Here is a 25,235-nt window from a genome sequence, read left to right as displayed (position 1 = left end):
ATGATCAGGAACAGTCAATATGGATTCATGAAAGGCAAGTCATGGCTGAGCAACCTGATTGCCTTCTATGATGAGATAGCTGGCTCTGTGGATATGGGGGAAACGGTGGATGTGATATATCTTGACTTTAGCAAAGCTTTTGATATGGTCTCTCACAGTACTCTTGCCAGCAAGTTAAAGAAGTATGGATTGGATAAATGGTCTATAAGGTGGCTATAAAGCTGGCTAGATTGTCAGGCTCAACGGGTAGTGATCAACGGCTTGATGTCTAGTTGGCAGCCGGTATCAAGCAGAGTGCCCCAGGGGTCTGTCCTGGGGCTGGTTTTGTTCAACATTTTCATTAATGATCTGGATGATGGGATGGATTGCACCCTCAGCAAGTTCGCAGATTACACTAAACTGGGAGGAAAGGTAGATATGCTGGAGGGTAGGGATAGGGTCCAGAGTGACCTAAGCAAATTGGAGCATTGGGCTAAAAAAAAATCTGATAAGGTTCAACAAGGACAAGTGCAGAGTCCTGCACTTAGGATGGAAGAAGCCCATGCACCACTACAGGCTAGAGACCGACTGGCTAAGCAGCAGTTCTGCAGAAAAGGACCAGGGGATTACAAGAAGCTGGGTATCAGTCAGCAGTATGCCCTTGTTGCCAAGAAAGCTAATGGCATATTGGTCTGCATTAGTAGGAACATTGCCAGAAGATCAAGGAAAATGATTATTCCCCTCTATTTGACACTGCTGAGGCCACACCTGGAGTACTGTGTCCAGTTTTAGGCCCCACACTACAAGAAGGATGTGGACAAATTGGAGAGTCCAGTGGAAAATGATTAGGGGGCTGGGGCACATGACTTACGAGGAGAGGCTAAGGGAACTTGGCTTATTTAGTCTGCACAAGAGGAGATTGAGGGGGGATTTGATAGCAGCCTTCAACTACCTGAAGGGGGGTTCCAAAGAGGATGGAGCTCTGCTGTTCTCAGTGATGGCAGATGACAGAACAAGGAGCAATGGTCTCAAGTTGCAGTGGAGGAGGGCTAGGTTGGATATTAGGAAACACTATATCACTAGGAGGGTGGTGAAGCACTGGAATGGGTTCCCTAGGGAGGTGGTGGCATTTCCATCCTTAGAGGTTTTTAAGGTCCGGCTTGATAAAGCCCTGGCTGGGATGATTTAGTTGGGGTTGGTCCTGCTTTGAGCAGGGGGGTTGGACTAGATAAGCTCCTGAGATCTCTTCCAACCCCAATCTTCATTTATATTTATCTAAAGTTAAGAAATGGTTTTGAGGGTTCAACATCCAGGTTTCTGGGAGGGACTGCCTTCGATCTATCTGCTGAGGAATGTAGCTGTCAGATCCTTGCCCAAAGAAAGCTTCCTTGGACTGTTCCAACGCAAATTCTTTCACTAATCTTTATTAGCTAACTTCAAACAAAGCACATAACTTCTAGTGACTCCTAGTGGGTCACCACAGTAACCCCTAGTGGGTCACCAATTCTCCTACTTTCAGCAAAACTAGTCATTATCTCTTATCATCAAAACATTTTTATTCATAATAACTAAACTTATACGTTAATGGTGTCAGAGGTGCTCAAGGCCAAGGTCGGTCGTTCAAACATTCCTGCTATTCTTACAATACATTCACTTATCCCATCCTTTCATTCTGATAGCAAACCAGAAAACATGCAGTTATGTGGCCTTGCCTCTAGCTCTGTCATGTTTTGTTTTGAGCTGGGAGTGTCTGACCACACAAAATTGCTGACTGCAGTACTCTCAAATTCTGGGGTAACACTCCAGCTCCCTGAAGTCCCATTGTTCTCCTGGGGGATGGGGGGGGGGGGGCATAGGGGACACTTTGAATAGCAGAACCAGCCAGCCTGAAACCCCAGTCAGTTGGAGCAGAAGCAGCAAAATAAGAGATTTCTGGAGGTTCAAAGACCAGTTTTTGACTGGGCTTCCTCTGCCCTGTGCTGAGGGCTTGTCTGAGCCCTCAGTCCTCTTACCCCTTTCACCTCCCTCCCGATCTCTTCACCTTCCCGTCACTTGTCTTACCCTGTTCTCCACACCCCTTCCCCCTATCCATTCAATGTCCCTGTCCCTCCTCTTTAGCTGGTCACATTGTAATTCAAACCCAGCAAAAAGAAAACACGGCGACATTAACACGCCAGTTGCTGCCGTCACGTTGTTTGCTCTGCTGGTACGGTCTACCCCTGCCCCACCGTGTCTGGCTGGCTTGTCAGCTCCTCAAGCCTAGGGCTGCTCAGTGTTTGTATAACATTTAAAACAGTAGGGACACAGTGTGTGTGACTGGGGCTTTTAGGGCTGAGGGTATATAGACATAACAGTAACTAATGAATTGCTCTCCTGCACGGGTTGCTACTTTGCTGTTACCAAGCACTCCCAAGTTTAAACTCCAAAAACATGTATGAAAATTACCAATTTTTAAGGAGCGGATGGAAAAAATACGTCACTGCTTCCAGTCTCCTTCAGCAGCTCCATACATCATTTCAGATCAGGATCAGCTGCCTCGTCTAGGCCTAGGGATGTTCCTTCAGGAACACAGCCCTGGGGAGGGGGTACGGAGATGGACCATCCTGTGGGGCTCAGTAAAGCCCCTCTGCGTCTACATTCTAGGTTTGAAAACACTTTGGAAGGCTCCCCCAATTATGAGGTGTTATCCCCTGTACCCCTCCCTATCGCCATGATCTGGCCATGCATCTTCCCTTTTCTTATACCAGCTCCTACTTCCTGGCCCTGACTTTGCCCCGCTGCCTCCCATGCCTCCACATTTTGACCCACCAATGCATTCAGCTTGCCTGCCCTGCACAAATTCTGCCCAAGCCTCCCTTCTGATTTGCCCGCTTTCACAGCCCCATTTTCAGCAAGGAGCAGATTCTGCTGGGAGTAAGGGCTGAGGGAGGCCAGTGGCTTCAGGAGATGTTATTGAGCAGGCTTCCAATCCGCAAACAATCCCAGATCAGTAGGAAAAAAACCTAGCAGAGGCTTTGCCAACAGACAGAAATGGATTTATACGCCAAGTGCTCACATTGCATTTGGGATCCTTTCAAATTCCTCTCCCAGATCTGTGATACCTTCATCTCCAGCCCTAAATGAATACATTTTAAGACCAAAGAAATCAAACTATGCTTCCCAAGCACAGAGAGCTGAGAACGCTGCATCACATGACACTTGGGGAGGTGTTGAATGTGGAGAAGATAAACCTCACATAACTCAGCAAGAAGGCAACACTGCTGGGGTGACGAGGAAGGTGGGAATCCCTCTGACTCACGCCATCATCTTCGGGTGTCACAGCAGCTGAAAAAACACTTATCCCCCCCTCCTCCTGCTCTGTATTATATTTAAATATATTTACATGAGAAAAATGGTACAAGAATAACTGCTCTTCAGCAGAACCCAGTGCAATGTGAGAAGACTCGAGAATGAGCCAATCTGTCCCCGGTTAGGGAACTGGGTGACTAACTATTACTTTTCAGTGGAAAGAAGAGTATAAATGTGATGCTGCGGGTTTGTTTAGACTAAGACAAGTGATGGAGGTTATGTTCAAGTCATGAAAAAACATATTGGATTAGCCCAGTGACTATATGTGGACTATTTTTTTAGTGCAAGAATAGTTGTGTTTTACATCAGGATAGCTAACGCTCGCTAGCTAAATTGTAATGGGGACAAAGCCCAGGTAGATTTAACCTCAATGTAGCTAATTGAGGTTACCCCTGTTTTCCCCACCTGGAGCTGACAGACATTCCTGTTGGAGAGGGACACATTTCCATGACCTGGGGGTTGATAAAAAGGACCATGGGATTTGCCTTAAGGAAGGGTGAGCAGCCAAAGGGAGAGGAGGGCAATTCAGCTGAGAGATCACGGTGGCGCAAATGCAGCAAACAGCCTTAATGTTCACAATATGGGAAACAGCAAAAGTGTAAAGGGGTGGAAAAAAAAAACTTTTCTCTGCCTTAGACAATTTTGTCACGGTGTTTCTCTCCCTTGGAGCTTCTCTGATGATAAGGACTGAGCTCTGATGGAAGCACTTCCTGCACTCAGAGCATTCCTAGGGTCTCTTTTTGTGTGGATCCTTTGATGTTTATTAAGATGTGAGCTCTGACTGAAGGTTTTCCCACATTCACAGCATGCATAGGGTCTCTCCCCTGTGTGGATCCTCTGATGTGCAATAAGGTGTGAGCTCAGAGTGAAGGTTTTCCCACACTCGCAGCATTCATAGGGTCTCTCCCCTGTGTGGATCCTCTGATGTTTAATAAGGTCTGAGCAGTAAGTGAAGTTTTTCCTGCAGTCACAGCATCTGTAAGGTCTTTCTCCTGTATGGATCCTTTGATGGGTAACAAGAGCAGAGCTATGACTGAAGGTTTTCCCGCACTCACAGCATGCATAGGGTCTCTCTCCTGTGTGGATCCTCTGATGTGTAATCAGGGCAGAACTTTGGGTGAAGTTTTCCCTGCACTCACTGCACTCATAGGGTTTCTCCCCGGTGTGGATTCTATGATGTTTAATAAGGTCTGACCGGGAACTGAAGTTTTTCTCACAGTCACAGCATCTGTAGGGTCTCTCTCCTGTATGGATCCTCTGATGTACAACAAGGGCTGAGTGATGACTGAAGTTTTTCCCACACTCACGGCATGCATAGGGTCTCTCCCCTGTATGGATTCTTTGATGTTTAAGAAGGTTTGATCTCTCCTTGAAGCTTTTTCCGCACTGATGGCATTCATAGGAGCTCTCGTCTGTGTGGAGTCTCTGATGTGTAAGAAGGTGCGAGCGCTGATTGAAGCTTTTCCCACACTCACAGCACTTGTAGGGTTTCTCTCCATTATGGATTCTCTCATGTCTAATAAGGTGTGAGTGGCTGTGGAAGTTTTTCCCGCACTCAGAGCATGTGTTATTTCTCTCTCCCGCAGGGATGCTCTGCTGGGCTTTGGTTTCCTTGAGACCCTTCTGAATTCCCTGATAATTAATAGATTTACCAACTTTCTCCCTTGATTGGTTTTCCTGCCACTTCTCTGACTTTCGCTGATGCTCACAGGCTTTTCCTTGCTCATGATTCCAGGACACATTCTCTTGGGATCTGGCCACATGTGGTGGCATTTGCTCAACTGCTTCCTGCCGAGGATTCTGCTCCTTCTTCTCATTTACCATCTTGTCACCTGCTGGGACAGAGAAAGGGAGACACCTCAGAAACAGGGATGGAAACATGGAGAACAAACAAAAATAACAGCTGGAGACACAGGGGGAACATATTAGGGTAGGGGTGGGCAAACTCTTTTGGCCCGAGGGACAAATTGGGATTGCAAAACTGTACGGAGGGCTGGGTAGGGAAGGTTGTGCCTCCCCAAACAGCCTGGTCCATGTCCCCTAGCCAATCCCTCCCACTTCCCACCCCCTGACTGCCCCCCTCAGAACCCCTGACCCATCCAACCTCCCCTGCTCCTTCTCCCCTAACCATCCCCTCCAGGGACCCCCTGGCACTAACTGCCCCCGGGACCCCACCTGCTATCCAACTTCCCCTACTCCCAGTCCCCTGACTGCTCTGACCCCTATCCACTCTCCAACCCCTGACAGGCCCCTGGGACTCCCACACTTATTCAACTGCTCCTCCATCCCCTGACCGCCCCCTAGAACCTCCGCCCCATCCAACCCCCCTTGCTCCCAGTCCCCTGACTGCCCTGACCCCTATCCAGCCCCCCACCCTGACAGGCCCCCGGGACTCCCACGCTTATCAATCCGCTCCCTCCTGTCCCCTGACCGCCCCCAGAACCCTCTGCCCCATCCAACCACCCCCTGCTCCCTGTTCCCTGACTTCCCCCCAGGATCCCCCACCCCTTATCCAACCCCCTGGCCCCAGCTTCCCTTACCATGCCGCTTGGAGCAGCATGTCTGGCAGCCGTGCCACCAGGCTGGAGCCAGCCCCGCTGCTGCACTGCTCAGCAGGAACATGCAATCCCGCCACCCAGAGTGCTGTCTGTGCAGCGGCTTGGCTGTAGGGGAGGGGAGACAGCAGAGGAGGGGCCGGGGCTAGCCTCTTCAGTCGGGAGGTCAAGGGCCGGGCAGGGCAGGACAGTCCCGCGGACCTCTGTAGTTTGCCCACCTCTGTGTTAGGGACTGAATTCCTCCAAACTCTTCCCCACAGGGTGGCGAGGAGCGGGATCAATTCTGCTTCCATATGCCAAGGGGGAATGGAGGGAACTACGGCCAGGGGTCACTCAGGAAGGGTTGGAAACCATGAGCAATATGTAGCTAGAAGATATGATGCCTGCTGGGGACAATCCTGATTTACTCAGAGAATTCAGAAGGGCTTTGCAGGGAAGCCCAGCTGTTCCCTGCCGGCACTGACAGGTTTTCAGTTGGTTTAATGACTCCTCACTTCGGCTGGTGGCTCCCAGGTTCTCTCTTTCCTCAGAGCCCTGGAGCTCTAGAAGCCACGGCTCTTCCCATCGTTCCAGATGGGTGATCACATCAGGTTTGGAAGCTGCAAACCCTGCTCAATGGAAAGAGAAATGAATTCACGTGAATTCATGCAACATTTGTCACCAAAAAAAGTTCCATTATTTTAACTCCAGCCCATTTTAACGGAGTAAAATCCCAGCACACTCTGCTTATGAGGGATTTAACTATCTTCACCTCCACTGGGGGGAGGGACACACACAGCCAGATATTCAGCACCAAAAAGGCTCCTGAAACCCAGAGAAGGTAACTCCATTTCCCAGGAAGGGAAGACTCCAGCCAGAGGGGAAGTCCCCCTGGAACTACTTCTTACTGACACAGAGAGGCCCAGATGCACTGCAGGACAGGGAAAGACACGAGGCCTGACAGCTGAGTGGGGGCAGTCAGAGACATCAGACAGGGGACAGAGGTGCGGCTAGCCCTGTCACTCACTATGACATCCACTCCCTAGCCCTCCACTCCAGGTTGGGCCCAAGCAGCACCCACTCCTTTTTTTCCTCTCCTCCCCTCCCATTGAGTGCTGTCCTCCTCACTACCAGGTCTCCCAAATTTTCTGTCCCCCACCCATTTTCCACCCCCAACCCCCAGTCCCATTGTCCAAATGTTCCTTGCTCCTGACTCCACAGGGCTCCTGCCAAACAAGTGTCCTTTCCCTCCCTTCTGTTGCTGGTGCATCCACTCCTTGCCACCTACACTCCTTTTACTCCATCCAGCACCAACCCTTCCAACTCCTTAAGCTCCATTTCTTCCAGCTCTCTGCACATCTCAACTCCCTACAGGAGCTGCTCCATTGCATCCCCAGCCCATCCCACTGCCCCCAGCCCTCCTGACTCACAGGAGCTCTTTGTCCCAAATCTTCCCCTCTCTGGTTCTCCAACACCCTGTCTCCCACTGGCCAGAACTGCCCCGTTTTAATCATAGAGCCTAGCACCACGTTTTGGAGCAGGATCCCACTGTGCTAGACATTCTCCAGACAGAACAAAAACAGTTCTGCCTCCAAAGAATGACAAGATGACAAGAAACGCCTGGATACAGACAAGGGTGTGACAGAGATGGAAATTTCCTTCAATATCCTGGACCATCCTGACTACATTAATTGGGGGAGCTTTAGGATAGATATTAGGAAACACTATTTCATGAGGAGGATGGTGAAGCACTGCAATGGGTTACCTAGGGAGGTGGTGGAATCTCCATCCTTAGAGGTTTTTAAGGCCTGGCTTGACTAAGCCCTGGCTGGGATGACTTAGTTGGGGTCAGTCCTGCTTTGAGCAGGGGGGTGGACCAGATGACCTGAGGTCTCTTCCTACCCTAATCTTCTATTATGCTAAATTTCAGTATCTAAGGAGTATTAGAAATATGAGTGTGTATGTGTTACTGTGGGATTGGCTGGAACATCTCTGGGGACTCTTTGAATCAATGGGCTAGGCCCGTGGCTCTCAATCTTTCCAGACACCTGTCCCCCTTTCAGGAGTCTGATTTGTCTTGTGTACCCCAGGTTTCACCTCACTTAAAAACTACTTGCTTACAAAATCAGACATAAAAATGAAAAGGGTCACAGCACATTATTACTGAAAAATGGCTTACTTCTCATTTTTACCATATAATTATAAAATACATCAATTGGAATATAAATATTGTCCTTACATTTCAGTATATAGTATATAGAGCAATATAAACAAGTCATTGTCTGTATGAAATTTTATTTTGTACTGACTTTGCTAGTGCTTTTTCTGTAGCCTGTTGTAAAACTAGGCAAATATCTAGATGAGTTGATGTACCCCCTGGAAAACCTCTGTGTACCCCCAGGGATATGTGTATCCCTGGTTGAGAACCACTGTGCTAGGCAAGCAAAGTTAACTGGGATTCCTAGAAAACACTTGGGGGGTGGGGAAGGCAACTTCTCACCTTCAGACTAAACCTTTTCAAGCTGCACGCTGAGGAGAAACCCATTGCCTGCTGATCACCTGTTACATGAAGCCAAGTTCACAGGCCCAAACTGGACAAAAGGTGACACGCAGAGGCCCGGTGGTGCTTATCCTGAGCTAACAGCTCTTATGAGTTTGTGACCACAATAAAAAACCCTTTGAGGCATTTGAAGGTCTGTTCAAATGCCAGAACCTTTGGTGGAGTTGGGTGATCTCTGGTAAGCTTATTGGCCTGTGTGCCAGTTCTTTTCTTGTTTTCAGTATGTTTTCTCTGTAATGCTTTACCTTAAGAATAAATGCATGCTTGGAGAGGGCTGTGTGGTACCTTCACTGGGGGCAGTTCATAGCTCCTGAGGAAGGAAGGCAAAGAAGGCCTACTGAAGAAGTCTACCTTGCTGGGGAATTTACATTGTAGGCAGAGAGTTAAGCAGCCTGGAAATACCCCAGTCAGGAGGGAGAGAGATGTGGGTCTCTGCCCAAGGAAGGTGATGGCAGGGGAGCCTGAGAGTGGGTATCCTTGTCCATAAAGGGGGAATACAGGTGCAGTTATCCTGAACAGAGACGGGGCAGCACAAGGAACCAGTGAGACAACACTGGTCACCAGGAGAGGCAGTGGTATCAGCACACAAGCACCCCAACAGTTCTCATGTGTCTGAAGGCTTTATGGAAAAGAGGAGTTGTGCAGAGGGATAGGAAGGAGGATAACGAGGTAACTATGGATGTTTATGGGGAGGTCCTCTGAAGAGGAAGGGGCAACATGGGAGAAAGCACAGAACCACTGAAATGTAGGAGCATAGAATCATAGAAGATTAGGGTTGTAAGGGATCTCAGGAGGTCATCTAGTCCAACCCCCTGCTCAAAGCAGGACCAGTCTTCGAACCCCAAGAAGTCATCAAGTCCAGTCCCCTGAGATGTGACAGGACCAAGTCAACCTACACCATTCGGCATCGGTGTTTGTCCAACCTGTTTTTAGAAATCTTCAGCGATAGGCAACCCGCAACCTCCCTTGTGTAAGAGAGAGAGATAGCCTGGATCACTGGGCGTGGTGCAAGATCTGAGGCCTGAACCAGAGGCTGTGAACCAAAGTCAGTCCATGTAGTAAAGCAGATGCTTACAAGTTCACAGATGTCATGAAACATGTAGGGGGTATGTAAGTTGTTTATTCCAGTTGTATGTCTCAGCCTATAAATGTAGGGGTACCTTGCCTTAACCCTTTGTCCAGCCTAGAGGACACTGGAGAATCCCGCCTCTGATTGAGCTGAGTCCTTGCCACTGGGCACTCATGTGTTAGTGAACCTGTAGATACTGATCCAAGAAGCTAGTATTGTGTCTTGAGGGCAGTAAAACTGGCCGAGCGCCTTCACCACCGAACCAACTCAATTATCGAGATCTACTGCTTCCCTTCATCCACTAGGCCAGTAACCTTGTCAAAGGAAATAAGGTTGGCTTGCTACAATTTGTTCTTGACAAATCTGTGCTGGCTATAACTTATCAAATTACTATCCTCTAGGTACTTACAAGTTGATTGTTTAATAATTTGTTCCAGTATCTTTCCAGGAACCAAAGTTAGGCTACCTGCTAGTCTATAATTCTCTGAGTCCTTTTTGTTCCCCTTTTTAAAGAAGACAAGTGTTACGTTTGCCCTCACCCATCCTTCAGAAGTTCTTAGTGATAATTGCTAAGGGTTGCATGATTGATTTAGCTAGTTCCTTACGTACCCTAGTGTGAACTTCATCAGACCCTGCCAACTTGAATCCATCAAACTTATCTAAGGCCATGTCTACACTGACAACTGAAAGACAAAACTTGTGTCTTTCCGAGGTGTTAACACACACACACACACACACACACACACAGGAGAAAGACAAAAGTTTTGCCGATGACAAGTGCTGATGTGAACAATGCTTTGTCGGAGATGGAAGTTTTTTGTCGGCAGGAGAGCTGACAAACAGTGACTATACCATGCACCTTTTAGTGGCACGGCTGTAGCAACAGAGCCGTGTCACTAAAAGCTGTGTAGTGTAGACACAGCCTTAAGTGCTCTTTAACCTGTTTGTTCCCTATTTTGGTTTGCATTCCTGCCCCCTTGTTGTTAGTATTAATTGTGTTGAGTATTTGGTCACTGTAACGTGCTTGGATGCTCTGCAAGAACGAGGCCCACACACACTGAGTTATTTGGCTTTAATGAAGGTAAAGTGACGCATCCGCAATGGGGACCCTGGGCGTTGCTGTTACTTAGGTGGGGAACCCAGCACCAAAGCTCAGCTCGGCCTGGGTCGGAGTCCAAAGGCGGGACCGGGAGCATACAGCTATATATACACAATACAAAAGCAACTTATACATATGCAAAAAGGGACTTTCCATAGGCTATGTTCGCCCTTTGGCCTAAGGCCATACAAACTGGTTTCAACCAGTTAAAAGCAAGTTATAATTGGCATGCCGTGTCCTACAATGACCGGCCACTTAGCAAGCAGGGGCTTTTCACAAGGCCGCCGAGAAAGCGGAGACACCCTAGCTAGGCCGTGACACAGTCGTCCGCAGTCCCCTACAGTCACCATTAACCTTTCTAATAAAGACTGAAGTAAAATAGGCATTAAACACCTCAGCTTTTTTGAGGTTATCAATTAATAGCTCTTCTTCCCTGCGAAGCAGAGGACCTACACTTTCCTTCATCTTTCTCTTGCTCCCAAAGTTTTGAACAAATATCTTCTTATTGCCTTTTATGTCCCTTTCTAGATGTAGTAAGATGAGGCCCTGAAACATAAACTCTTGTGTCAGAGGCCTAGTCTGCGGCCTAAAAGCCTGAACCAAAGTACTTCCAGGCATTGCTAAGCAAAAGCTGGGCTGTGAGCCAGAGGCAGGCCTCACTCACTGAAATAGCTAGAAGACGAACTTGTGCCAAGATGACGTCAGGACACTGCATAGACATAACAAGGAACAGGCATGTGTATCTTAAAGACAGGACAGCGTGATGGATAGATCTGTATGTCTGGAACAACATGATCAAAGGGGAGACAGCACCCTAATGAGCCAAAGGGCTGTACCTCAATACGTCAGTAGGGATGAGTAATCTGTCCTGTAACTGTATAAAAGTAGGTCCCAGAGTGCGCGTCTTTGGCCAGCACAGGGGTCAGTGGAGTGTCCCGCCACTGACTGAGCTGTGTCCAGTGCCAGGGGGCACATATTCGTAGTATGTCCTGTAGAGTCTACAGGAAACTATTACTGTGCTTTGTTTGACAATAAACTTGGCTCGGGTTCCTTCGTACCTTACTAGAGTCTGCGGTCTTTGGGGGTTCTCTCGGGATTTGCTGTGTCAGCGATCGGTGCAGAGCCGAGGCAGCACACAGAGGGAACACGCATGCAGCCAACTGTTATCATCATCAAATAAGAGCAGAGCACCACACCAGTAGCTACTGACAACACTAGGTATCACTCATTTTGCGCCTTAGATTTTCTAAATGTGTTTCTACATCCTTGGGCTATCCTTTGTACTCATCCTTACCAACTGGTCCACGTTTCAACTTTCTGAGAGATTCTTTTTTGATTTTCAGCTCAGTAAAGTGCTCCTGATAGAGTCACATTGATCTGTTACTATACTGCCTATCTCACCTTCACGTTAGGATAGTTTGCAGTTGCATATTTAATATTGTCTCCATGAGAAACTGCCAGCTCTCCAGAACTCCTTTTTCCCTTAGATTTTCTTCCCATACCTGCCAGTTCTGAGTTTGTTCAAGTCTGCTTTTTTGAAGTCCCTTGTCCTTATTTGTTTTGGATATTTCTGTGATTTGTTCAGAAATGCCTCCTGCACCTCCTCTTCCTGATTCGGTGGACTACAGTAGACCTCTACCATGAGGTTACCCCTACTTTTTAACCACTTTTATCTTTGCCCAGAGACTATCAACTGGTCTGGCTCTCACCTGCTTTTGCAGCTCAGAACAAGTGTGTATAGTCTTGATTTAGAATGCAATACTGTGGAGCTCACACTTGGCATATGTTCTTGAAGTATATCCCAACGTGAAGGTGAAGAAGAAAAGATAACGTATATTCTGTTAATCAGACCAAAAAAGTCAACGGCATATTTCGATGACTTTGCCGTGTCTGAGATCACAAAGATTTCCAAGTGTTGAGCAATCCACTGTACCATACAAGGCACGTCATTTATTTCTAGCATGCGGGCTTGAACTCATTTATTCTTTCCTCTCATATTTGTTGCCGTTATCATATAAGCTTGGCCTTTCTCATGTCAGCAATGTCTATTCCTAAGTTGTTTGCCTTTTCAAGAAAACGCTCCAATAAGAGTTATCGACAGTAAGAAACCCAAACAAAACGCTTACAAATTTTGACACCATCTTCACATTGCATTCAACAAAGCGAACACCACAGATCTGTTCTTCATGTGACACGTCGGAGTACAGTCCAAAATAAACTGAATAATATTTTGCTTTTTTAAGCTGTGCTATGTTTGCCTCTTGAATGTTACTGGCAAACAAGTTGAATCAGCTCGTTTGGATCTGTGGACTGAGGTACTGAACATGTGTCTCTCTGCTTCTTAATCCTCTGTAAAAGTTTGCTGAGACAGTATCATACTTTGCAAGCAATTCAAACAGTCCCAAAAGTTGCATTCGAAGGATCGCCGAGCTTTCATTATTTCTCGAAATGCCAAGTTTCTTTCGGACAAGAAAATAAAACGACATCAAACCATGCGTTTGACAACATTTCTCCGAAATCTCTTTCTTTCAGAAAAGTCTGCAATTCGAGTTGGTCAATAGATGTACGGTTTACTATGCCTGACCGAAGGTCAAACCATTTCACCATACAGTCTTGATTATCTTGCCTGTTTTCATGCTGCTGAATTTTTTGACAGTGCTTTCCAAGCAGATGTTCCATGACGTAGCGGTATGTCGCCAGTGCCAAATAATTTACAACAAAACAAAAAATTGCATCCTTCTGAAACTGAGTACATTAACCATGAACGTTCTATTTTCTCGCCATTTGCCATGGTTCGATGAGTACTTGTGAACCTTCCGTCTTTCCTCGTTAATGGAATTCGTAACTTTCATTCTGCTGCAGTGGGCCACGTGCAACAATTCGCACACACTTGCCTGTCCGATATATAGACGGCCAATCTCCTGGATCATCAGTCAGTGGTTTCAGATTCAATACTCTTTCCGCAGCAGCTGGAATATCTGTCACAAGTTTGTTTGGTAGGAACAACTGCTTCACCTTCGACCTCACTTGAAGCACTTCCGGATACTTCTGGATACGATTTCGTCGTGCTAGCTGTCCGTTTCATGTGCCGTGTACCTTGTACGTTGGATTGCAGCGCAAAATACGTAGACAACTTTGGAATTTTCTCAAGTTCCTTATCGGCATCTTTTGCTGCCTTTCGTTTGCTAGCTCCGCTCTTATACATTCTCTTAGACATCACAAAGCATGGCTTCTACGTTGGAAACGATAAAAAACTAAATAACTAAATTAATGACATTTATCCGCCGACCGCCATTGTGAACGCAAATACACATTCTTTGAATGGTCCAACTAAAATTCGAAACTGACCGACAGACAACTGATGTAGCCAATAGCATTATGATGAATCATAATGACTTCACGGTTTTGTCAGTAAAACCGACATGGATTGTGCAATAGCGTCAAAAAATGTCACTTACCTAGTTATACCTTACTTTTTTTTGCCACTTTTAGGGGCCCCCTTCCTTGCGGGGCCCCCTCCGGTCGGAGGGTACAGAGGGCGCTCGCTACGCCTCTGTCCGTAGGTTAGTCTGTGTAGCCCCGAGGAGTTTAAAAGCAGCCCTGCAGAGGGCTGCAGCTCTTAAAGCCTGGACTGATTGGGGGAAAGTAGGCTCAGCTGGGGCCATGCCCCAGTCAGGCCCAGCTGACCCCTATAAAAGGCTGTGAGCCAGAGGCCCAGTCAGTCTCTCTCTGGCTGTAGAGAGAGAAGGGCTTGGCTGCAGGGGCTATAGACAGGGTACCTGAGTGGAGCAGGGCTGGGAAAAGGCTGGGGAGCTCCAGCCTGGAAAGCCCCAGGCTGTGGCCTAGCAGAAGGCCAACAGGTACTGGGGGTTGCAGAGGGCAGCCCAGGGGTAGGCCAAGGCAACAGTTCTAGACCCAACCTTGCCAGTGATGAGTAGGCTGATACTGCAATGTGCCCCAGGGTGGGGGGGGCAGTAGCCATATACTGAGGTAAGGTGGGGATAGTGGTGGGGGTTCCCCTGGGAGGGGGAGACCCTGAGGCTGAAAAGGGTTACTGCCCGGGGGCAAACCCCCAGCTAACAGGGCACTGGAGTCCAGAGAGGGACATGGGGGCTGGAGGACAGGTTGATCACCGGCCTGCAGAGGGTGCTCTGGAGCTGGAAACTGGGCTAATTCCCTGAGACACCATCAGGAGGCACTGCAGGGGTGAGTCTGCATGTCTACAGTCTGGTAAAACAAAACTGAGCTCGAAGTTCATTTTGCAAGAGTCATCTGCCTGGCTTTCCCCAAGCCTCCTCGACTTCACCTCGCTCTCTGTCTCCCTCTCGATCTTTTTGCCCTGGGCAGCAGCAAGCTTTTTGTCTGTTTGTAACCTAGTCCTAACTTGCAGTCCCATTGTGTTCCCACGTTCTGTTACCCTTGGATCACAGTCACTACAAGTTAGTATCCGGCCCCTGGGTCTTCCATTGTCTCTCCAAGGTGCTTATTGATAGTGTATCCATGCCAATATAGAGAAGCCCATGTTACTTCAACAGCCATTGTTCCCCTGTCCCCTAAGAGGAATAAACCCATTCACAGCCAGTGGGTAAAAAGGCAAAGTGGGAGGAGAAGCTGACTCATGCATATTTTTCATTTAAAAACTAATTGAATCCTCACATTCTCCAGAGGGAGATAAAGATATAGCAAAGGGGCAGGATAAAGAATCATAAAATCTTGGACTTGTGGGGTAAAAAGCATCTCAAGCAGCCATCTAGTGCATCCTTCAACCCTAAAGCAGGAACAGGTATCCCTAGACCATCCCTGAGAGGGGTTTATCTCACGTATTCTCAAATTACAGGGATTCCACAACCTTGCTTGGTAACCCTGTGAACCCCCGTCAGATGCTGGGGAGGGGATGAGGAGAGTTCTCCTAAGGCCGCACTGGAGGAGAGATTAGAGAGGTAGGAGGAAAATCAGGAGCGGCGAACTTAAGATCAGATTTCAAGAAAAGGACCGTGGTCAGTGGTGTTACAGGTGGCTGACAGGTCAAAGAGGATGAAGATGGAGTACTGGCTCTGAGATTTGCCTAGCTAACAGTTATTAGCGACCTTGGCAAAAGCAGTCTCAGTGGAGTGCCCCAAATCTTCCTCTCACCCCCTGATACCTTCCCTTCCCAGCTCCACCAGACCCTCCACACTGCCTAGAGCAACCACTCCCCAACCCCTTCCCTCTCCCATGCTTCTACCCCCAGCATTCCCCATTCCCATGTAAAATGGATCTTCTACCCAAACCTCCTCTAGAACATCAACGCTGCTGGGCCCTCCACCCCCATTCCCACTCTCCCAGTTCACACCGTTCCCAGGAGTGCCTCCCACCCCGACTCCCTCCTTCCACTGTACTCAACCATCCCTGATTCCCTCTCATCCCAATATGCCACAAACCCTTCCCCTTCATGCCCTTGGCTCTCAGTCCTCCCTGCCTTGTGGCACCTCAGCACCATCAACCCTCCCCGCCCCATCATCTCTTCTCCCACTGTTCCCTGCTCTCTGCCTTCGCTTGACTCAAGGGCTCCTCTGTAAGAACCTCACTCTGTCTCCTGTCTACATAGGGAAGCACCTAACCCCTGCCATGCATTTGCAAGTTTTTACAGGAGAGTTAAGCTCAGCATTACTTTCTGTTTAAAGGTCAGCTACTCTAATCTTTCTAAAATTTACATTCTTACTCATTGTCTTGAAATACACTGCTCATCCTTGGGGTGCAGGGCTGGGTTAGTGCCCCAAAGATGGGGTTATTTGATCAAGTAGTACCTGAGATACAGTCCCCCACAAAAGCAGCTTTTTTTACAAAAATCACTTTGCTCTTATAAACACTTCCTTGCAGGAATTGGACTCAAACCGCAGGGCTTTGGAGCTGTGCTCCGGTTCTGCTCCAGCTCTAGGCAAAAACCTGCAGCTCCACTGCTCCGGGCTCTGCTCCAAAGCCCTGCTCAAACCGTAGTTCTAATGGTCTCCTGACTAATCTCGGTCACTTGGCATTTATCTCAGTTAGTCCATGGCCCCCACTGCCTCTTAGAGGAAGCAGCCCTGAAAAAGTTAAAAATTGCAGAGTTTGAAACTTAAGATTGGCACAAGCCAAACTGATGAGTCAAAGACAGTGGCTCTCAAACATTTGGACTGGTGACCCCTTTCACACAGCAAGCCTCTGAGTGTGACCCCCCCCCTTATAAATTAAACACACTTTGTATATAGGTAACACCATTATAAATGCTGGAGGCAAAGCAGGGTTTCGGGTGGAGGTTGACAGCTCACAACGCCCCATGTAATAAGCTCGCAATTCCCCTGAGGGGTCCTGACCCCCAGTTTGAGAACCCCTGGTCAAAGAGATAGAAATGCACGTGTGTAGCAAGACTGACTCTGAACAGCCAGAGCAATCGGCTCTCATACTAACTGGTAGGCTCAAGAGGACATGCAGTGCCCACAGAACCTGAACTCCACCAATGCATTTGAATCTGAGCCCCATCACTGACAGCTTTCAGAGAAATGGGTGGGGTGGATTTTTCTGACATTCCGCAGGAGCTTCTCTTAGAAATGTTGCTCTTAACCCAGAACTCTTGGCATCAGGACAACATTCTTAAGGTGCTCTAAAATCCACATGGAGACTTTGGCCTGGTGACCACATAAATGTTTTGCCTGCACATCACTTTCACATCCCTATCCAACACAATTTTGCTGGCAAAAACTCTTTTGCCACTGATAACTGTCACTAAAGTCCATTAAAAACTCAAGAAAATTAAATATCCATAAACTAGATAAATGCAGAGTTCAGGTTGCCCAGTACTGCCCCATGCCCTTCCAGCATGTGGACGGTAGCTACATTTAAAACCAAGAACTGAAGAACTCAACCCCACGCCACCCCTGCAATGCAACCTTAACTCTGCCCGCGCCCCCTTACCCTGGAGCTTAGGTCAGTAAGGGTGATGCATAAGTTAAATTACCAAGTGACAGATTTTCCATCTCCTGAAGTCTTCATGCCCTTCTGGAAGATGTTTTAGTCAAACACAAGGTATAAAGCTCCATACAACAGTAAGTGGATAAAATTCCACGGCCTGTATAATACAGAATATCAGACTAGATCACCTAATTGTCCCTCCTGGCCTTAAAATGTATTAATTTATAATCGATATGAGGCAGGCCTAAGAGAACATGCCATTGTGCGTGTTGTGTTCTACGTATTTGAATACCAGCATTTCCATGCATGTACTCCAGCTGTGTGCACTGTGTCAGCTGTATGTTAATGGAATAGTGATGGGATGAGCCGGTGCAGCTTGGCAAAGCTGTGCCTGTGATATAAAGACAGGTGCGCGTGAACCTTGATGGAACAGGTGTGCCTCATTTAAGTGTGGAACACTGGAGGTTGTGTCAGTAACGGTGCACCAGGGTGTGTCCTTGCCATGGAGTTTGTCAGCACTCTGGTGGCATACATGCTAGAAGTCTCCAGGGCCTAGTGAGAGGTAAGTGAAGGCAATGACTTAACAGAGGGTAAAGAGGTGGTAACATTTTAGAAGTCTGACCTGGTCTGCGTGGAGTAGGCTCGGTATTTGAGTTCAGCCCACGTGCATGAAGCTTCTGTTCGCCACACCAGACCTAAACCCAAGTTTTGCCTTAGCAAAGAGACGGCGTTAGATGTGCTATGCTGCTCCTGTGCTCTGTTCCCAAAGTATTCTGTAGCAAGAGAGGGTAGAGTGCTTGCACAGGTCATTGGCCTGTCAAGGTGTTGCTGAACCAGGGCAGAGTTAAGGTTGTATTGTCGGTGTTGTGAACTTTAAATCTTAACTTCCCCTTCTAAGAACTGAGAGGACAGGAATCCTTACCCAGCGAGGTCACATTCTCATAGTTCTCCTGCATAACGTCTCTGTAGAGGGCTCTTTGAGCGTGGTCCAGCAAAGCCCACTCTTCCCTGGTGACGTACACAGCCACCTCCTCGAAGGTCACTGGTGCCTGAAAGAGCAAGAACTCCCCTACTCAGTGCCTGCTGCCTATTGACAACCCCACTGGTCACAGGAGAGGAGGGACAACCATATGGCAGCTCAGGGAAGTAGAGAAAGTGTTACACCGACCCTGACCTGCGCAGCCAGGAAGCATCAGGGTGAGGGGAGACAGAGAGCCCCTCTCCTATATTAGCAGCAAACTCCTGTGGCACCTTATAGACTAACAGATGTAGTGGAGCATGAGCTTTCTATACAGTAGACACAGGGAACAGGAGTCTTCACATTCATCACACAAATCCTAGCCTGAGGCTGATACAGAAGATGGGGATCCAGTGCCACCCAGGAACAGCCCTCAGCAGGAATCCCAACACCCTCCCTATTGCCAGCAGTTGAATGGGAGGGGATGGGGCATTTCCCCAAATCATCGCTGGTGGGTGTTTCCTTCATATTTCATACAAGACTCTGGCTAGTAGGTTCAGGCTCCAGCACCTGGAGTCTGGTCACTTTTTCCCAGCCCAGTCCAGGGGGTTTGTTTCCTTTTCCATAAATTAACGACTTTCCACCCACAACCCCCCTGGGTCTGTTTCTAGACTTCAGGGCCCAAGTAAACAAATCCCAGGACCTTTGTCACACCCTGTCCCCCTCCCCTCCTCCCCCCTGTATATTTCCTCCACCTCCAGACCAACCACCCAGAAGCCCCCACCTCCTATCTATTTACTGCCCCTCTCCTTCTAGCAGGAACCCAACAGCCACTCCCCAATAATCCCTACCTGAACTGCCTCCACTGCAGCCATTTCCCTTCCATGTCCCACAGAAGGATGGGCCGATCCGGAGCAAAACATGGATGTCACACTGAAGCCTGTCAAGGAGAGAAGAGCAATTGGAGAGATTTCAGAACAAGTCTTAGTAATTTCACATTACAATTCCCTGCAGCCTCTTTCCCTGCAGACTGATGTTCTAGACGCTGTCATGCAAATAAGAGAAATATTCAAAACATAATTAACTACCCAGACATCTGCTGGGAAAGTTCTCCAACCAAACAATGTCCAACATGTTCGTGGAATGGCTGTTTCAGAAGATGGAAGCAATAAGCGGGGGCGGGGGGAGCCATTTTACACTTCATTCTTACTAAAAGGGGGGGATGGGTTATGAAACAGAAGGTGCAAAGCAATCTGGGTGGAAGTGATCACAAAATGATAGATTTTATGACTCTGAAGAAAGGAAGGAACAAGAGCAGTAAAATAAGGACTATGGAATTGGAATAAACAGACTTCCATGTTGCAATAGTCATCCTGCTCAGTAGGAAAGAGAGCGCAGGTTCAGACATTTGGTGTATGTGCTTGGCTGAGGAGCCAATGGGGCAAAACTACCATCTGTGGGATTATGACTAAACGCCTCTAAGTCAGAATCCCCCCTAAATGTAATGATACGGCAGTGCCGCGGAGCCTCGGTTGGCTCCGGATAGCTGCCCCTCCCCCTTGTTGCGGGCAGGGCTCGGTGAGAAGAGCCATTCATGTCGGGACCAGAGCACGGACAGAAGCCTCTCACTCACTGCATACCACATATTCATGGGGAACCTCGTGTAGACTGCCTGATTCTGGGTCAGAGCAGCTACCTCACTGCGATCTATTGAAAGTCAGCCTTTGATACAAGACTTTGCATAAAAAAAAAAAAAACAAATTCGGAGAAATGGTCGGTAGAGGCGCATTGGAATAAAATCTAAGGTGGGGAGGGCAAACTATGGCACATGGGCCAGATCTGGCCCATCAGGGCTTTCAATCCAGCCCGCGGGATTGCCAGCCTCATGGCGCAGCGGGGCTGAGGCAGGCCCCATGCTGCTCCCAGCAGCAGCCAGCACCACATCCCTGCAGCCCCTGGGGTGGGGGCAGAGGGCTCCGGGCACTGCTCTCGCCTGCAGGCACCACCCCTGCAGCTCCTATTGGCTGGGAACAGGGAACCGTGGCCAATGGGAGCTTTGGGGGTGGTACCCACAGGCAAGGGCAACGCATGGTGGAGCCGGCTGCCACCCCCAGGAGCCACTGCCAGACATGTTGGCCACTTCCAAAAGCAGGGCGGGGCCGGGGCAGGCAGGGAACCTGCTTTAGCCCCACTGCACGCTGCTGCCCTCCCCCCCCCGGCGCCACTCAAAGTAAGCAGTGCTGGGTCGGAGCCTGAATCACAAACCCCTCCTGCACTCGACAGCCCCCTGCCCTGAGCCCCTTCCTGCATACTGCACCCCATCCCATACGCCGCACTCCCTCATGCACCCCAACTCCTGCCCCAGCCCTACGTTCATGGCCCTGCATACAATTTCCCACCCAGAGGTGGCCCTTGGGCCAAAAAGTTTGCCCACTCCTGATCTAAGGGAAAAAATAATTCAGGAGACCTGGCAGTTTCTCTAAGAAAATATTAAAGGAGCAAACTATCAAAATGTCAAGAAAAGATAGGAAGAGGCCACCATGGCTCCATCCAGAGCTCTTTAATGACTGGAAAATAAAAGAGAAAAATGAACAAATTACTAAAGATGGATACAAAAGAGTAGCACTAACCTGCGGGGACAAAAATCACAAAAGCACAAAATGATTTACACCGAGCAAGGGACATAAAAGGCAATAGGATTCTATAACTATATTACTAGCAAGAGAAAGGAGAAGGAATGTGTAGGGCCTCTACTAAGCAGGGAAGGAGAGATAGCAACAGATGACATCAGGAAGACTAAGGTGTTTAAGGCCACTCTGCTTCAATATTCACACACAAAAAAGTTTAATTGTGACTACATACTTAAAACAGTAATTACGAACAATGAGGGGGAAGGAGCAGAAACCCACAATACGGAAAGAACAGATTAAAGAATATTTAGCTAAATTAGATGTGTTAAAGTCATCCAGGTCCTGATGGAATTCATCCTAGGGTAGCTGTGGAAGTAGCTGAAGCACTTTCGGAAACATTAGCAATAATCTTTGAGAACTTCTGGAGCATGGTGAGGTCCCAGAAGAGTAAATATAGTACCTATCGTTTAAAAGGGGGAACAAAGACCACCTGCCGCATGAAAGACCAGTCAAGTGTTACTTCAATACCTGGAAAGATCCTGGAACGAATTATTAAAACATTCATTTGTAAGCACCTAGAGGATAGTAAGATGAAAAGTAATAACCAGCATGAGAGGGGGAAAGTTCATCATTTAACCCTCTGCAGCAACCAAAATGGAAAATGACTCAAAGCAACTATTCCCTCCAGCACAGGGGAAGTGGCTGCAGCTAAAAAACAGGGGAGATATCCCCAAACCTGAGAGGATTCCTATGGAAAAAGGCAAAATCTGAGAGCTGATACTAATGTTCAGTAATTAAAGAGAAAAGTGTGGAAATCTGAAGAATTTTAGATCAATTTTTACAGACTAGGGCAGTGGTTTTAAAATTGTGGGTCACGACCAAGTACTGGATCGGTGAATGTAAGGCACTGGCCGTTAAAAGTCCCATTGGCTAAGGCAGGCTAGTTCCTACCATGTCTGGCTCCTAGGTGGGTGGGCCAGGGGGCTCTGCACGCTGCCCCCACCCTGAGCACTGGCTCCACACTCCCACTGGCTGGGAACCAGCCAATGGGAGTTGCAGGGGGCTGTGCCTGCGGGCGAGAGCTGTGTGGAGCTGCTTGTGTACCTCTGCCTAGGAGCTGGACTAGCTGCTGGCCACTTCCAGGGCGCAATGCAGTCCGCGGTGCCAGGACAGGCAGGAAGCCTGCCTTAGCACTCCCGCTGCACTGCTGACCGGGACCTGCCAGAGATAAGCCCATGCCTCAACCCCATGCCCCAATCCCCTGCCCCAGCCCCCTTCCTGCACCCCAAACCCTACCCCAGAGCCCTGACCCCCTCCCACACAACAGCCCCCCTTCCCTGAGCCCCCCCAAACCTGGAGCCCCCTCCTGCATCCCAAACCCCTCATTCCCAGCCCCACCCTACAGCCCTCAGCCCTGCACCCAACCCTCTGTCCCAGCCCTGAGCCCCTCCCACACCCCAAACCCCTCATCCCCAGCTCCGCTGGGTCATGGGCATCAGCAATTTTCTTCAACTGGGTCACCAGAAAAAAAGTTTGAAAACCACTGATCTAGACCAATGGTTTTCAAACATTTTGTATTGGTGACCCCTTTCACACAGCAAGCCTCATGTAACTAAATTGCGACCCCCCATTTGAGAACCCCCTGATCTAGACCATCCCTGACAGGTGTTTGTCTAACCTGCTTTTAAGAATCACCAATGATAGAGATTCCACAACCTCCCTAGGCAATTTATTCCAGTGCTTAATCACCCTGATGGTTAGGAAGTTTTTCCTAATGTCCAACCTAAACCACCCTTGTCCTATCCTCAGAGGATAATTTTTCTCCCTCCTTGTGACAAATTTCTATATACTTGAAAACTGTTCTCATGTCTCCTTCTCAGTCTTCTCTTCTCCAGCTGAAACAAACCCAATTTTTTCAATCTTCCCTCCTAGGTGATGCTTTTTAGACCTTCAATCACTGTTACTTTTCTCTGGACTTTCTCCAATTTGTCCACATCTTTCCTGAAGTGTGGGTGCCCAGAAAAGGTCACAATACTCCAGCTGAGGCCTAATCAGCTCACAGCAGAGCAGGAGATTTACTTCCTGTGTCTGAAAATAGCTAAATAGTAAAATCTGAGTGAATTTCAGATTATTTGATAAATAGAGATAAAAGAGCCAACGTGCAAGGATTCCTATCAATAGCCAAGAATTTGAGAAATGGGCAAAATCTGAGCAGATTTTATGCTAATATTTTCTAATTAGGGGAAAATCTCAGGACATATTAAATTAGGAATAGAGAAGCAGAGAGAAAACAGGGCCAAATGTAAGGATAGGTGCTATCAATCTCTGAGAAGTGGAAAGCAAAGAGGGCAAAAACTAAATATTAGTTAACAGCTGAGAAAAACAGCAAGAGCTGATATTAAATAAGTGAGAAACGTGGGGAAATCTGCAAGGACTGTATATGAAAGTTCAATTAATAAATGGAGAGTAAGAATTCCCCCCCTCCCCCCCACCAGTCTACATGGGCAGCAAGGAGCCATTGGGGAGGGCAAGTTGAGGGGATATGGAGGGGGAAAACTCCCAAGCAGTGGGGGCAGGGGTGTGCAGGTGACTTAGGGCAGCTGCACAGGGCAGTTGAGGGGAGCAGCAGCCAGGAGTGGGTAACCTGGGGCTGGGAAGTCTCCATTTGCAGCCATTTCTCCGTCCTGGGCCGTCCCAGGCCTTGTTGCTGGCAGAGAACCGGCTCTGCAAGCTGCCCCCACTAGCCCCCTTCCCATCTGGGGAATGACTCAGTTTCCCACCTAACAAAGGACAATTTGCAGCAGGTCAAAGGGGTGGGAAAATATCCCACATCTCAGGAGATTTTAAATGGACACGGGAGCCTATAAGAGAAAATGGGGTAAAATCTGAGGCAGAGACTAGAGACAGGGTCAGTGTTCAGAAAGGGGAGACACCTGCCTGGATTTTACACCCGTCAGTGACAAGCAGGGAGATTTGTATCCCTGTTGGAGAGACACGTGGCCAAATCAAAGGGGGATTCATTAGCCCCCCTCCGCCTATCACTAGCCCGGCCGCCCCGGGGGCTCCTGGCTGCAGGGATGGTCCAACCCCCATCTCCAGCACGTCCCGCCTGACGACCCCCGGGCCCCACCCGCGCCCGCAGAGCCTGACCAAGCCTGCTCCAGCCCGGGCGCGTCCCCAGGGGCTGCGAGACCTGCAGCGCGCGGCCCCTTTGTGCAGCGCCGACCCCCAGCTCGCGCCGGCACCTGATCCCTGCGGCTCCGGGCGGGGGCTGCAGAGCCCGGGGCCTGGTCCAGCCCGAGAAAGTCCCGCCGGCCGGGGCGCAGGCTCAGCTGGGGAAGGAGCCGCTGCTCCGCCCCGCTCCCAGCTCCGCCCCCGGAGCCACTGCCCTGTGTCTCTGATCCTTGTTTTTCGGACTTCCTCCTCCTGCCCCCCCGCACGCTCCGGCCCCTACCTGGGCTGCAGCTGCCGCACTCCCTGGGACAGGGACTTTCACAGCCCCCTCCCTGTTCCTGCTCCTGCGTCCCGTGTCCCAGAGCCCTGCACGGCCTGGCTCGCACCCAGGCTCTCGCTCCTGTTAGCACTTGCAGAGGCCGATCCAGCTAGAGGAGCATGAACGCCCCTGGGAACAGGAAAGTGGCAAGTCTCCTGGGTGGGGTGTTACAGAGGGAAAAAGGAGCGAGAGACTGACCGGGCATACGGAGAAATAACTGGGGAAAGCAGCGCCCGGCTGCTTTCTGCTGCATCAGCCCTGAGTAGATTGCTCCTGAGCTCTGGGTAAATATCCCACCATGTCCAGGGTCTCCCAGCCTCCACCCCCTCTACCGTCTCCCAAGGGAATGCACGTAAGTGTCCGCTTCCTGCTAGGCGTGAAGAAGGCGGAGGTATCATCACCCTACTGTCACTTGAGTAAAACAGGTTTCAGAGTAGCAGCCCGTGTTAGTCTGTATCTGCAAAATGGTGCATAGAATGGTACATAAAGCAAGAACATGTACATGAAACATACATGCTTTCTGTATGTATATATAGCTTCTTACTATATGTGCCATTCTATGAATCTGATGAAGTGAGCTGTAGCCCACGAAAGCTTATGTTCAAATACATTTGTTAGTCTCTAAGGTGCCACAAGTA

At 48.8% G+C, this 25,235-nt stretch overlaps 1 protein-coding gene across 1 annotated transcript; it reads right to left on the bottom strand.

Annotated features, from left to right (window-relative positions):
* Nucleotides 1-1,161: 1,161 nt before the first annotated feature.
* On the bottom strand, nt 1,162-24,600 carry LOC116835306 (uncharacterized). Its single transcript, XM_075071437.1, has 5 exons — nt 24,559-24,600; nt 19,326-19,414; nt 18,439-18,565; nt 6,377-6,490; nt 1,162-5,159 (listed from the first exon to the last, which is right to left on the bottom strand). Exons 2-5 carry the CDS (start codon nt 19,395-19,397, stop codon nt 3,973-3,975), a joined length of 1,500 nt encoding a protein of 499 aa, XP_074927538.1. The 5' UTR covers nt 19,398-19,414; nt 24,559-24,600; the 3' UTR covers nt 1,162-3,972.
* Between the last annotated feature and the right edge of the window lie 635 nt (nt 24,601-25,235).

Source organism: Chelonoidis abingdonii, chromosome 11 (genome assembly GCF_003597395.2).
Source record: "Chelonoidis abingdonii isolate Lonesome George chromosome 11, CheloAbing_2.0, whole genome shotgun sequence".
In the NCBI taxonomy this organism is placed as follows: Eukaryota; Metazoa; Chordata; order Testudines; family Testudinidae; genus Chelonoidis; species Chelonoidis abingdonii.
The sequence above is the reverse complement of the archived record's forward strand: the minus strand, read 5'-3'. Positions and strand labels throughout refer to the sequence as shown.

Bases quoted from the DNA above. Each gene is read 5' to 3' on its own strand.
- LOC116835306 (XM_075071437.1), bottom strand. From the start codon at position 19,397: ATGTTTTGCTCCGGATCGGCCCATCCTTCTGTGGGACATGGAAGGGAA. The intron at 18,566-19,325 runs GTAGGGATTATT...TTGCTCTTTCAG, and splicing joins CTGCAGTGGAGGCAGTTCAG to GCACCAGTGACCTTCGAGGA. The intron at 5,160-6,376 runs GTGAGGAGTCAT...CTGTCCCAGCAG, and splicing joins CCTGGGAGCCACCAGCCGAA to GTGACAAGATGGTAAATGAG.